Raw genomic sequence first — 13,961 nt, forward strand, 5'->3', positions numbered from 1 at the left:
CTGTAAAGCTTTCGAAACTTATTCGAGCTCGAACATCATTGCTCTCGATTCAACATGAGTGACGCCCACAGAGACAACGTCGCACGCTTAGAAGGAATCAAGAAGCATATCGCCTACGACTTCAAATTCGCAAGTCATCAACCCCTTTCCCTTGCAGAGGCCTCTGTGAAATTGCGCGCGGAAGAATCGACGACGAAATCAGTTCATCCAATCTCTGGAAAGGATATCCAAACCGATGTTTGCAGAATCGCAAGTCTTTCCCCTGTCGAGGATGAGTTCTCACACGGTGAGATCGAAGTCAAGGAGGGGGAAAAGTGGCTTTATTGGGGAGTTTTTGACGGCCATTCGTAAGCTTTGACCTCATTATCCTTGAGGGGACATGTCCGATCTAACACCATGACCTACCTGATCTGTAGCGGCTGGGCGACAGCAAAAGTCTTAAGCAGTATAATCGCCCGACGTGTCGCGCGTCACCTCGGCACACTCACAGATGAAAGTATTCGAGATGTCGAAAGCGTCATGTCAGCATTCGAATCAGCTTTTCTAGAACTTGACGATGAGATCACGTCGGACGGAATTGATGCAATGAGCGACGACATCCCCCATGCAGAAGCCATGTGTCGAATTGCTCCTACTAGCTCCGGCTCCTGTGCTAGTCTTGTATTCCTTGATCCTGTTTCTTCGATGCTATATGCAGCGTGCTCGGGGGATTCCAGGGTTGTGATGGGCCAGAGTAACAAGCCGGGGGCCGGATGGACTGCGGTCGCGCTTTCCAAAGATCAAACTGGCTCAAATCCTGATGAGGTTTCTCGCATCAATGCTGAACACCCGGGAGAGACCCCTATTAAAGGAGGCTGTGTTCTTGGTTGTGAGGTGACGAGAAGCTTTGGAGACAGCAGATGGAAATGACCGCGCGATTCAATCAGCCTTTGGCAGAATAAATTCTTTGGCCTAGACTTCAAAGATGACTATTTGACCCCGCCCTACATCACCGCAAAGCCGGCCATGCAAAGTCTGAATCTGGTGCCAGGCAGTTTTCTGATCATCGCTAGTGATGGATTCTGGAATCACATGGCCTCTGACGATGATGCAGTATACTGCATGGAGACGTGGCTAGAGGATCAGAAGAAAGAGGATATGAGAGGTTCTGATTGTACAGCCACCGAGGGAGAAATTCCCAAATCATCTGGCTCAACTGGATATGCGTACAACTGGAACGTACCCAGAGAGAAATTTGTCGTGGAAAATGAAAATGCAGCAACACATCTGGTCAGAAATGCATTTGGTGGATCTAACACTGATTTGTTCTGCGGCATGATGAGTCTGAAGTCACCAGACTCAAAACAAGCTCGTGATGACACAACAGTGATAGTTGTCTTCTTTTAAGCAGATAGAACTTTCTATGTGCTGGCCAGCTTAATTGAAATCTTGTGAAATGATATCTCATTGTATACAACCATAAGTCAACCAAAAGACCTCGGGTTATTTGCTTGTCTCGCTCTCCCCCGGGGCCAGCAGCGGTTTGCGAAAGACCTTGGAGATCCATTTTGATGTGAAAATGATCTAAAAGCCCCAACCAGACCAATCAAGTAGTGTGTAATGAAATCAGATCCGCCGAAGACCAACCGAACTGCGGCACAATCACACGTGGGCACTAAGTCGGGTCGGCCAATGGTTAATCTCCGATATTAAACATTACCCGTTGCCCGAAAGCTTAACCATCTCCGAGACTTGGATGCTTTCTACCTAGGCCAATACAATTTATATTAACTGACCCTCGTGCCTGAAGAAAAATTGCGGATCTAAGCGATGATATGTGGAAATTGATCTGCACGTCAAGAGCCGTGGGTAGCTTGGTTACTATGATTGGTCCTCACTTCACCTGGGTAGGACTTATGTTGTCTCCGATGCATTCCAAGGTTAGACCGAGGTCTGCCAGGTGAAATGAAAGGTGGAAGTACATATAGAGCTCGATAGATCTTGCTATGAAGTAGTCTCGAGATCATTTCTTGCTTTGAGGGCTAGCAACGACACACCATCTTGAACTTCCGAGGTTGCCCTTCAGGTACCAACCTTTCATCATGGTTGCCATTTCCATCCTCAAATCTATCCCACTTTGGGCTGGTTGTGCTCTTGCGGGTGTCAACTACCCTACAATTCCCAAAGACCTGACCACTCCTTTCCAACAGCGACTTGCAGTTTACGGACCGAATGGTGAGATTGATAGTAGAGATTCTCGTACGAGCTGGGACCGCTGACTTGTTAAAATATAGCCGTATCCGTGGGTTGGAATACGTACGAGCAGCTGGATCAACCATGCGTGCAGTACGGTCTTTCAGCAGATGCTTTGGATACAAAAGCTTGCTCGTCATCTTCCACTACCTATGCAACCTCTCGGACCTGGTCAAATGTGGCCATTCTGACCGGATTAACACCAGCGACAACCTACTACTACAAGATAGAGTCGACCAACTCGACAACAGATCACTTCCTCAGTCCTCGCACCCCTGGTGATACCACGGCATTCAACATGGACGTCGTGATCGACTTGGGTGTTTACGGAAAAGACGGCTTCACAACCTCAAGCAAGAAAAAAGACACCATACCGGTTGTTGAGCCCGAGCTCAACCACACCACCATCGGCCGCCTCGCCGAGACAGTGGATGATTACGAGTTAGTCATTCACCCTGGCGACTTCGCATACGCCGACGACTGGTATCTGAAGTTCTCGAATATTCTGAGCGGCAAAGAGGCCTACGAGTCTATTCTCGAGCAATTCTATGACCAGCTCGCTCCAATCGCAGGCCGCAAGTTATACATGGCTAGTCCAGGTAACCACGAAGCAGACTGCAGCGAGATCCCATATCTGAACGATCTCTGTCCACAGGGACAGAAAAACTTCACCGATTTCCTGCACCGCTTTGAGAATACCATGCCCGAGTCTTTTGTTTCGTCTTCATCCAATACCACAGCACAAGCTCTGGCGCGAAAGGCTCGCAGTCTCTCTAACCCGCCTTTCTGGTACTCATTTGAATACGGAATGGCACACATTGTGATGATCAACACGGAGACTGACTTCCCCAATGCGCCCGATGGAACCGATGGATCTGCCAAGCTGAATGGCGGACCTTTTGGCGCGCCTCATCAGCAGATCGAGTTCCTGAAAGCCGATCTTGCGTCCGTTGATCGGACAGTTACACCCTGGGTCATTGTCGCCGGACACAGACCTTGGTACTCGACTGGTTCATCTAGCGGCTGCGACTCCTGCCAGGAAGCATTCGAAGGCCTGTTCTACCAGTACGGTGTTGATCTTGGTGTTTTCGGGCACGTGCACAACTCGCAGCGATTCCTCCCCGTTGTCAATGGCACTGCCGATCCAAATGGGATGAATGACCCCAAGGCGCCTATGTATATCGTCGCTGGTGGAGCGGGCAACATCGAAGGGTTGAGTGACGTGGGCTCCAAGCCATCTTACACCGAGTTCGCGTATGCCGATGACTACAGCTACAGCACGCTGAAGTTTTTGGATGCGCAGAATTTGCAGGTTGAGTTCATCAGGTCTTCCACGGGTGAAGTTTTGGACTCTAGCACACTGTACAAAAAGCACGCGACCCAGTTCGTCCAGCAGTAATATAGCTGTGGGTGGGATATGTGCGAGGAATTAGTTGCGAGATAGAAATCAATTCTGCTTCTCAACCGGATGTTTTTGTAAACTCTCGTACCACTGAATGGTAGAGCCGATCATGAACGCCCAAGATCCCCAGAAGGTAGCGAGTGTAGATTGATACGCCACACCGGAATGAGCGCTTGCAGGACCCAAGGAGCCACAAAGAGTAAACCCAATGCCGCCAATGAAGTTCCAAATGCCAATATGCCAACCAAGAACATGCCAAGCAGGTATGTACCACTTTGGCTGAGTCTCAAGGGTGAACAAAAGACCGCTCAAGATGAAGCCCGTTCCGCCAACAATCTGAGGGGCCCAATATACACCATCTGCAAGGCCCTGGCTCAGATGGCCGTATATTCCAGGAAGACCCGTGAACCCGGCAATCCAAAAGATGGTAGCACTGAAGAACTGAATCAATGAAGCCAGAAAACCCAGCTCATGGAAGTAATGCGTGCGCAGTTCCTTCATCGATGGTATCCAGCGAAATGATCTCCCATCCGACGCAGAGACACCACGACTGACATCCTCCGAAGTATGGGCCGAATCAGCGCCCCGGCCATATCTTCCCCGCAAAAAGGACCGTCGATTCGCATGATGATGTCGACAGTCCTGCATATCAGGCCGCAATTCCGTCCGCGCGCGCTGAGGTTGCCCGTCCTCGGACGTTTTCGAAAGAACTGTCTCAAACGCCCACCCAAAGCAACCCGTCTGATTCTCATTCACAGCCTCGAGGAGAAGTAGCACGCTTCCAATCTCAAAGATCGTCGCACCGACAAAGGCCGTCACGCCACCCCCGACCAGCGATTCGCCCGAGAATTCAGTCTTTGGGTTTGCAAGTGGTAGCCATACGAAGAACGCATTGATGATCCAAATCGCCGACCCAAGGGTGAAGCTTGTGGCGACTAGATATGAAACGTCCCAGTATGGAGCATAGCTGATCATGCGGCGGATTCCGGTGAAGATTGCCGGTGCAGAGCGTGTCAGTGGTGGTGTTTTGATTTCATCTGAAGGCAGCCCATGTCTGACGCGAAGAGCGTGGCGGCCTTTTCTGTTATCGCGCGAGCGCCAGAGGTGCTGGACGGTTGGCGGTGGAGATTGCTCTGATTCTGGAGAGGCGACGGTTGGGTGGTCGCGTGGTGCATAGTGCGCCAGAGTGGGATTGAGGAAAGTAAATGGGCCTGTAACATGATTGCTTCTCAACTTGAAGTTGGGATGGACCTGAGGTTCATGCCCAGCCTGGAATTGAGAATGGCGTGCCATTGAGAACGTAGCAAGCATGTGCTCGCTTGCTAGGGTACCATTCTGGACATGGCTGTGAGACTTAGACTCCGAGTCAGTGATCATGTAGCATCTGAGGTGTCGGAATAAGCGAAGGAGATGGCACGACGTTGGCCAAATCCACGTGGTGCATTAAAGCAGCAAGAGTTGAGGCCGAAACAGGAAACTACCTCGGGCTACTTCAGAACATCTAACATTCTTCTGGAGATAGCTCTTTTCTACTTGGACACAAATTTTATTTTGCACAATTCATTCCGATGAGCATAAGAAAAATGAGAATCTTCGGCTTCAACTCAAGTCCCTGGACATTTGCTCCCATGACGAAGTCGCATCCATCATAATACTCAAACTGATACCCATCACCAACGCTGAACAGAAGATATCAACAGGAAGAACATGACTCGTAATTAATAAAAAGTCCCCTAGAAAGAAAAACGTAGACTCCGAGCTGAAAGTGCGTGGATGCTGTACCGTTGAACCACATCCCTCAACCCAAACGACGTCACCAACAAATTCTTGATGATCATCTCGACAAAGTGAAGTTGTCTGCAGTCAGGATTGGATGCCATTTCCATTCTCAGCCCCATCCTCCACATACGCCGATCGATCCCCAGCCTCCGACTTTGCCTTCACACTCGACTCCGTCTCCGTCTCAGCGCCCTCATCCTCCTGCTCCACAGGCCTAGGTTTCTGAACCGTCTTCCCCTTATTACGACTCCGATCAGGCAAAGACTGCTCTGCTTCACTCTTCAAGTCAGCCTCGGATTCGCCTGCCTGCGAGGCACGCGAGCTCATTTGGTTCCGGCGCGCGCGAGCGCGAGCGCGTTTAATCATCTTGTTATGATAGTCCTCCTGTTCGAGATCGTTGTCTTCATGGAGAATTCGACGAGCCGCCTCGCGACCAACAACCGGGAGGCGATCAACGCCTTGAACTCCATTGGGCAAAAGTTTCGGATCCAGAAGCCCGACCTGCACGAGCACGCTCGCTTGGTCCCAGTATACGTGCTCCGAGTAGATGCGTCCGCCGCGCAGATTGACAATGCTGACGAGAATGATTTCAACGCGCTTGTTTGTCGGTGGAACACCAGGTAACATCCATGGAACTTCCTGGGTATGTTCGTAGCTGACATATAGCTCGTCCACGACGCGGTCCGGTCCTGTTGTTCGAGAGAGAAGACGGAGGCGCATTGTTGGGGGTAGTTTGCCAATGAAGAAGTGTTCGTAGAAGTGGTTCAGAGCTTTTTTGCCAATCCCACCACTGATCGTTGGCGTATAGGTGACGCTCGGGGTCTTGTCTCGGACATAACCGTCCATTGCTTTTCTGGTATTGGATGAAAAGAACTTGCCTACCGCGCTCAAAGTTAGCAACCCCAAAGAAGTTATTTTGAATTACATTTGAGCCCACCTTCAATATGGTCCTCTACTCGGCGCTCCAAATCCGGATCCCGCGAGTATCCCTTTCGTAAAACCTTCAAAGTTCGTGTGAATGCCAGGTTTGCCGAAAGATGATCATATTCCTCCACATCGGACTCTGCAAACCCGGGCACAGCATTGTCGTATGTGAAGGCAGGGTATGCGAGATCGAGTCGCTCGCCGGTTCCAACGCCCGCATTGAGAGGGCGCGATTGGCGGCGCTTCTTCCCTTGTAGACCAAGCGCCACTGGCTGGACGAGAACATCAACCGTTTCGCCTGCCAGATGAACGACAACTTGCAGGGACATAGGGAATCGCGATCGAGTATCTGGGATCAAGCTCGGGTAGTATGCGACAAGCGCACAGAGTCGGCTGGCGTTCACGGAGTTGATGTAGAAGTCGAGGCAGTAATTGGCGGCGTCACCGAAAGCTGCGAATGTCAATAGATGCAGAATTTGGGACGATAACGGATCATACATACCAATCACTCCGTAGTTCTCGCCTACGCCGAGACCATCCTTTACGGACTGAAGTCGTCGGCCATAGTCCTTTCCGCCGCCGTTGTAGGGGAGATAGACCACATCGAATCCTTCGTCTTGCCAACTCTTGATAACGTCCATGTCGAACTCTTCGCCCTCGGCTGTAATGCATAGCCGCGCATTATTGTTTCCATTGTTATAAAGAAAGCCCCCGCTACTCAAGCCGGGAGCACTGATCGATATGTTGGCCATTATTGTGCTTTTTTGTTTCCGTGGTCTTCGAGCGCATGCACTACTGACAGACTGAGGTCTTCCACTGTATTTCCAGTGTTGAAATGGTTAATTTGTGAGGCGACAGAAAAAAATAATAACTCGAGACCGGCCGGGGTTGACATATAACGGGTCTACGTCATTGGCGTCGTGCATGTCCCCCGCGACGTCATTTCGATCACCGGCCATGGAACAGGCCATTTTTATATTAATTTCCACTTTTCCACACCAAATGATCGCAAGGAAACGCAAGATTCCCAGCTGCCTGCCGTTTCGAGTGGTCCCTGTCCAGGGGATTAAATTGTCGGTGTTATGCGACCGTAAGTACACCTGGGCAGGAACCCGTTTACGATCCATGGATCCCTCGTTACTGATCCCACCTGGGCAGTTTGAAATGAGTAAGAAATCACCCGCTGGCTGAAATTGCTACTATGTAATTTGTTCTTACGCAACGCGTACACCCGTGCATATTACAAGTGAAACGTCTTTTCCAAGATTAGTCGCAGCGACCTCGGGAACAGCAGATGATATCGAAGGCTGGCAGTTATTGTTCTGAATTCTAAAAGCCTTTTATCTGATAGAGATAAAACTCATTAAAAATTTTTATCTTTTACTTTCAATCAGTTAGACAATCCAGTAGCCACAATTCAAAAAGAAGAAAAAAACAAGATACATTTTCTTGTGTTCCCGACCGATCGACGCAACGACGAATAGTGGAGCTAAGTAATGAAGCAATTTACTTGAACAGCACAAATATTCACCCTGATCCCTGATCCAATGATGATTTATTCCTGGATAGAATGAGGAACGAACACCTGGATAATTTAATCATCACGGGTATTCAGCATCTCCTCGGGATCACATCGGTCGCTCCTTTGCCTCTTGTTAAAACCATCAGGATTGGATTGGCATGCAAACTCACTTGTGTTGGTCACGCTCCCATACGGACGCCAGATCTCCGACAGGCAAGAAACAGGGGAACCCGATAGACTCAAACAATTGAACGATCAGTAGGTAGAACCCGAGAAGACTTGCTACGAAGAGTGAACCTCCGGCTCCCTGAAAATAAGAAAGGCCAAGTTAGAATTCGATTTCACACCCGGGAAATCATATTCACCTTCACACAACGATTCCCAACGATTGAGTTTGCCTGGCCCAGCTGCCAATATGCCGCTGACAAGAAAAGGAACACCAAAAGTAGAGAGAGGAAGATCAGCGTATAAACGACGTTGATTCGTGTTGCGCAAATCATGAATATCACCATGAGGACTGCCATGGTTATGAATAAGAAGGCTGGTTCGACTCGTTAGATCCGTTGTTTAATTGGAACTCTGTCGACTGCACCCACCGTATGTATTCATGAAGCTCTCGCTGGCGAGACCGGCAGCTGTATCAGTACCGGATGAAGAATATGGAGCTTGACTTGTGTAAGCAGATTGACAAATTGAGCTGGGGAAAGTACTAGATTGACAGATACTGACCAGCTGCATTGAAAGAAGGTATCATAGTAGCTGCAAATGCGAACCAGAACCCGCCTTGGTAGAATATCAGTACACTGAATGTAAGATAGAAGCATGACGGAACGATACTGCATCGTGTACTGACCGATGGTACCAAACACGACACAGGGGAATGTGTTTCCAATGATGAACTCGAGAATGCTTGTGATGAGCAATAGAAGTCCACCAAGGAAAACGATAGGTCCTCTTTATCCTATGTTAGACGATTTTCTGATTTTGCCACGCTAGAGAATCTCTTACATGAAGGCAATTCCATTTCCACTCGCCCCTCTCCATGCCATTAAACAGCATGAGAGAGGGGTTGTAGTAATGACGAAACCTCCTAATGCGCTGTGAACCAAGCCAGGGAATTAGACGGATGGCGGATATTAGGATGGGAAGGACATTGCAAACACTCACAGAGGTGTTGGATTCCCCACTTTCTTTGCGATTGATGACTGTCGGACCGTCATAGGGGTCAGGTAAAGTCTTTCAAACTGTTCAGAGGTCAGGGTGACGGAAGTTGGAACTGTGGTGAGACCATGTAGCGTATTCTCCTTGTTTTGGAAAGCAACTTTGGTCTCGCCATTTTGACTGATGCTACTATCGGTCATGATGTTGGTGCAATAATTTCGATGCAATATTGCACGCTGAGATAAAAGAGAAGGAATATATGATGAATGTTTTGTTGGACAAGCCTTGGGAGTCTTCATTCCGGGGGAATGTGGGGAATTTAAGCCAGGGCCGGGGTTTACGGCTGACATGCATTAAAGCAATAGACTACTCCCTACTTTGCTAGTTTGATACAGATGAGAGAGATCGAAGAGACATTCCTTTCTGCCGCGTCCAATCAGAAGAAAACTTGCACTCCTTGCTTGTTTCGTGTCCGCACTTTCGAAAAGCTAGTTGACTTCAATGATTGTCGAAGGTGGAAAAGTGGAACGACCCACAGGTAAAAAGAAGTGATCTGACTGAAAAATGGACAATTCGTTGGATCCTGCTGTAAGCTCTTGGCTTTTAGCTACGAAATTCCCCACACTTTGAGCTCCTGGCCCATCTAACGTCACATCTTCCACTCATTTCCTAACATCGGTGCTTCGGATGCGGATTTTCGTCTTCAAAAGTCACGCAGCTGAGAAGAACCATTCCATTAAGCTTTGAATAGGGTGAATTCACACGCCAAGGAGTTATGATGCTCGGATCATGCGGATCCGAATCCCATGCGGAACCGCACGCCTAGAGCTCAAGCGCACCAAGAAAGTTTGGAGATCTACCCCGCATGTGGAGTAAACGAAGATCTAGCCGCTTTCTGGGGAAGATGACGGATTGCACCCACTGACATGATTTCATAACCATGCGGAGCCGCTCATGAAAAATGCTTCGAAGCTTAATTGTTACTGGTCAAATGGGAGTCTGAAAAGGACGAACCTCTAGTGGATGACCACAGGATTTGATTGCGTCCAGTAGGCTTGTGGGGACCCTGGCGCTAGCGAAGATGAGAGCGACATCCTTGAAGGTTCGTATAAGACTGACGGGAAGAGTGTCCTGTGTCATGACAACCTTGGAACTTTCTTGCCGCCCAGTGAACGGTCGATAACCATACGAGTAAGATGTTTGATGCAGATAGCTCGCATTTCAACGAGTTCCAAATCTCGCGAACCCGCAAAAAGGCAAGAAGATCCTGCTTGTACTGCCAGCGGGCCCACAAAACCTGTGGTAAGGACGACATGCTCAAGCTGCTGTGACTATGAATAGCAAGTCAAACAGCTTTGATGCCAGTGAACTGATAAGCTTTGACAGGAAATGAGCGTCCTTGCGGACAATGCGTGAGTCGCGGAATGCCGTCTGAATGCGCCGACGGACATCGCAAGCCCCCCAAATACCTCTCCGACACATCGACAAAAAGGGCGAGAACTCGTCGACGCCGCGGAGTTTCTTCCGAACAACAGCCCTGTCAATCCAATAAAAGTCATGAGTATGTTATAAAGTCAAGCAAAGTGATACTGATACCGATATGCAACGAAGAGTTCTAATGTCTGAAAGACTCGCTTTCGCAGAGAGAGAAAGACAAACTATGTCTTCCCAGTCAATCGAAGAGATATTCGAAGCATTCATTGATTCGAGCTTATACAATACCGCTAAGCCAATCACGGAGGTTGGAGGCCGCACTTTCATGAGCCCTGCCGCGAAGGGGAATGAGTGGCTTAACCAGTCATGCCAGAGTGGCGGAGACTGGCAATTCGCAGAGACATCACCCAGCGATTCTGATAACAGTGAGGAGAGTACGGCTTACCAGTGCTTGGGGGAAAGAGTCAGAGTAAACCCAGCAGAAAAACAGGACTTTCCGGAAGATAATCTACACCTCGGATTCACGATCAGTAGTGGATGGTCAGGTACATTTTTCCCTAACGGGGTCGATGACAAGCCATGAAACTAAAAAGAAATGAAGATCAAGAGATTATGTATGATAGAGCTGTGTGATGAGGTTAGATAGCTATGTTCTTGGGCTCGTCGATGTTGTACGATTATTGTCCTGTGTGTTGTGTTACCACTTGCTAGTTGAGAAATATCAATCTGATAGGATTACCCAAGCTCGCAGCCGCATTTCAGTAGCCAGAGGTAACAGTTAAGATAAAAAAGACTCTCATATTATGATGAACATTGAAAAACTTCCGCCCAACTTCAGGCCTACACCCAACTTGATCACCCCAACCAACAAGGCTTGAAGATTTAGGGCCGTAACCTAGGAGACGAGCGGTTTATCTCCCCCACACTTCTCTGTTTCCCTCCATCCAGGCGTAGCCCCTATCCTCAAGCCTTATGCCCCCGACTTCGGTCGCCATCAAACGATCACCTGAAACCGGACCAGCGGGTAATTGAGATTTGACCCTAACGGCGCCGCAGCCAATCACATGCGCAGCATATGCGGCTCCGCACAGCGGGCCGTGCGCGATCTCCGCAAACCTTCCCCGCATAAATTTTGCTGTGCTTCAAGTCAAGCTGCATGTCCCTGAATCATGCGCACTGACACCCAATCAATTCGCGCCGGCATTCCGAGTAGTCTATCAATTCGGACACTTTCCGGTTGCCCGATATGCTTCCGGTGAGAATGAGAAAATCTGGGAATTGCAGCTCGAAGCGACAGCGCCCCCGCAATGTCAATATTTATCCGGGGATCTTCCTTCCAGCGCCGGGGGCTATAAAGCCCAGAGACCATCCACATGCAATCGGAATCATTATCAAACAATATCCATCTCTTCAGCAAATCAACAACACATTTCGAAGTTCAATTTCAAACAACATGTCTATCCCCGAGACTCAATGGGCGCAGGTGGCCGAGAAGATCGGAGGCCCGCTTGTGCTCAAGCAGATCCCTGTCCCAAAGCCAGCCCCTGATCAGATTCTTGTCAAGATTCGTTACTCAGGCGTGTGCCACACCGACTTCCACGCGATGATGGGCCACTGGCCTATTCCAGTGAAGATGCCCCTTGTCGGCGGCCATGAAGGAGCGGGAGTCGTTGTAGCCAAGGGAGACCTAGTCAGCACATTTGAGATTGGCGATCATGCTGGTATCAAGTGGCTCAATGGATCTTGCTCTGAGTGTGAATTTTGCAGACAATCCGACACTCCCCTGTGCGCTGATGCGCAGCTCTCCGGATATACTGTTGACGGAACTTTCCAACAATACGCAGTTGGCAAGGCTACGCATGCTGCTAAGATCCCCAAGGAAGTTCCTCTGGATGCCGCCGCTCCTGTTCTCTGCGCCGGAATCACAGTTTACAAAGGCTTGAAGGAATCTGGCGTTCGGCCGGGTCAGACAGTTGCCATTGTTGGAGCTGGTGGTGGCCTGGGATCCCTTGCCCAACAATATGCCAAGGCTATGGGTCTTCGAGTGATTGCTATCGATGGAGGTGATGAGAAGAGAGAGATGTGTGAACAGCTCGGCACAGAGGTATGAGCATGCAGCCCCCTGCCCATGGGAAACTTTCACACAGAATCTGACCAAGATACCAATCTAGACTTACGTCGATTTCACAAAGTCCAAGGACCTAGTTGCAGACGTCAAAGCGGCTACACCAGAAGGTCTTGGTGCCCATGCAGTTATTCTGCTTGCGGTCTCTGAAAAGCCTTTCCAGCAAGCTTCGGAATACGTTCGTTCTCGTGGCACAATTGTTGCGATCGGACTTCCTCCCGATGCATTCCTCAAAGCACCTGTGATCAACACTGTTGTCCGAATGATCACTATCAAGGGCAGCTACGTTGGCAACCAACAGGATGGTGTGGAAGCTCTTGACTTCTTCGCCCGAGGCTTGATCAAAGCACCATTCAAACTGGCTCCTCTGGAAGATCTTCCCAAGATCTTTGAGCTCATGGGTTAGTCGATCTTTCAATGTTGGGTCTCTTGATCATACCGCTAACTTATACCAGAACAAGGCAAAATTGCCGGTCGCTATGTCCTTGAACTACCTGAATAAATATCAAGTTCCTGGGCCACGAGGCTCAGGTTTATTGTGAGTGTGTTCGGCGTCTTGCACCCAGGTCCCGAATGTTTTATTGGACCCGCAGTTCTGTATATATTGAGATTACGAATATAAGCTTCTTTCGATTCTGCACAAATTATCTCACCAGTCATGTTTACGCCTCATAAGCTTGAGGTGCCATTGAATAACTGCCACGGGATAGCAATTGATGTTGAAATTGGGTTTCCCGAGGGCCTGGTTATTACGTACAAAAAGTTTACACTTTTCGATCGTGCCCGCAATACGAAACAAGCCGCTATCACCTGGGAATGATCGACATGCAAAAACCATCATCTAAATGTATCTGATTTTTGAAACCCTATCCTTTTGGATGTCCGTGAATTCCCAGGTGACGATATGAACGATTCTAGTACATCTAGGGGGGGGTATGCATCGAATATAGTCCTCGAGTGGAGCTAGGTGCAGTATAAAATGCTGAAGCGACAGCATCAACAGCATCGGATAGTTTCAAATATATCATTTTCTACTAGAAAGCCAAGAAATGAGGGAATTTCGATGATGCAATTTATTTTCAAATCCAAATCCCTATTTTCAAACAAAAGCAAAGTGCGTCTGGCGTGTAAATGATCATGTGCGCATCTCGTTTCTCAGCATACTTTCTTTCAGGACTGCTCCAAGGCCGTGCTAAAGTTCAGTCGCTCACCAGTCATATCAACTCGGATGAAAGGAACCTTGACCCAAATGAGAAATTTAGATCTGAAAGGATTCCATCACAGAGAACGAAAACCATCGGGCCGGCACTTATCGATCGTAAAGCTTCCCCGCGATTCACAGCCCCGACGTTTCTCGCTGAGTGAGACCCTTTCCTCGCCTA

At 48.9% G+C, this 13,961-nt stretch overlaps 7 protein-coding genes across 7 annotated transcripts; 4 read left to right on the plus strand and 3 right to left on the minus strand.

The window, feature by feature from the left end:
* Positions 1 to 54: 54 nt before the first annotated feature.
* N7506_006881 (PP2C family serine/threonine-protein phosphatase) lies at positions 55 to 1,386 on the plus strand (the record flags this gene model as incomplete). The annotated part of the gene is made up of 3 exons (XM_056956174.1): positions 55 to 347; positions 417 to 868; positions 956 to 1,386. The coding sequence occupies 3 exons, from the start codon at positions 55 to 57 to the stop codon at positions 1,384 to 1,386; spliced, it is 1,176 nt and encodes a 391-aa protein (XP_056810508.1).
* Positions 1,387 to 2,081: 695 nt separating this feature from the next.
* N7506_006882 (purple acid phosphatase family protein) lies at positions 2,082 to 3,631 on the plus strand (the record flags this gene model as incomplete). Its single annotated transcript, XM_056956175.1, has 2 exons — positions 2,082 to 2,214; positions 2,274 to 3,631. The coding sequence occupies 2 exons, from the start codon at positions 2,082 to 2,084 to the stop codon at positions 3,629 to 3,631; spliced, it is 1,491 nt and encodes a 496-aa protein (XP_056810509.1).
* A 48-nt stretch (positions 3,632 to 3,679) lies between these two features.
* N7506_006883 (uncharacterized protein) lies at positions 3,680 to 5,011 on the minus strand (the record flags this gene model as incomplete). The annotated part of the gene is made up of 1 exon (XM_056956176.1): positions 3,680 to 5,011. The coding sequence occupies one exon, from the start codon at positions 5,009 to 5,011 to the stop codon at positions 3,680 to 3,682; it is 1,332 nt and encodes a 443-aa protein (XP_056810510.1).
* Positions 5,012 to 5,497: 486 nt separating this feature from the next.
* N7506_006884 (dienelactone hydrolase) lies at positions 5,498 to 7,089 on the minus strand (the record flags this gene model as incomplete). The annotated part of the gene is made up of 3 exons (XM_056956177.1): positions 5,498 to 6,291; positions 6,351 to 6,788; positions 6,840 to 7,089. 3 exons carry the CDS (start codon positions 7,087 to 7,089, stop codon positions 5,498 to 5,500), a joined length of 1,482 nt encoding a protein of 493 aa, XP_056810511.1.
* A 936-nt stretch (positions 7,090 to 8,025) lies between these two features.
* N7506_006885 (GPR1/FUN34/yaaH protein) lies at positions 8,026 to 9,220 on the minus strand (the record flags this gene model as incomplete). The annotated part of the gene is made up of 7 exons (XM_056956178.1): positions 8,026 to 8,166; positions 8,225 to 8,400; positions 8,456 to 8,529; positions 8,589 to 8,642; positions 8,727 to 8,813; positions 8,868 to 8,957; positions 9,027 to 9,220. The coding sequence occupies 7 exons, from the start codon at positions 9,218 to 9,220 to the stop codon at positions 8,026 to 8,028; spliced, it is 816 nt and encodes a 271-aa protein (XP_056810512.1).
* A 1,224-nt stretch (positions 9,221 to 10,444) lies between these two features.
* Positions 10,445 to 11,037, plus strand: N7506_006886 (uncharacterized protein; the record flags this gene model as incomplete). The annotated part of the gene is made up of 2 exons (XM_056956179.1): positions 10,445 to 10,581; positions 10,650 to 11,037. The coding sequence occupies 2 exons, from the start codon at positions 10,445 to 10,447 to the stop codon at positions 11,035 to 11,037; spliced, it is 525 nt and encodes a 174-aa protein (XP_056810513.1).
* An 870-nt stretch (positions 11,038 to 11,907) lies between these two features.
* N7506_006887 (zinc-dependent alcohol dehydrogenase) lies at positions 11,908 to 13,081 on the plus strand (the record flags this gene model as incomplete). Its single annotated transcript, XM_056956180.1, has 3 exons — positions 11,908 to 12,558; positions 12,626 to 12,980; positions 13,035 to 13,081. 3 exons carry the CDS (start codon positions 11,908 to 11,910, stop codon positions 13,079 to 13,081), a joined length of 1,053 nt encoding a protein of 350 aa, XP_056810514.1.
* Positions 13,082 to 13,961: the final 880 nt, after the last annotated feature.

This window comes from Penicillium brevicompactum (assembly GCF_028827555.1).
Source record: "Penicillium brevicompactum strain IBT 35665 chromosome Unknown utg000005l_segment0_segment0, whole genome shotgun sequence".
NCBI classification, from domain to species: domain Eukaryota; kingdom Fungi; phylum Ascomycota; class Eurotiomycetes; order Eurotiales; family Aspergillaceae; genus Penicillium; species Penicillium brevicompactum.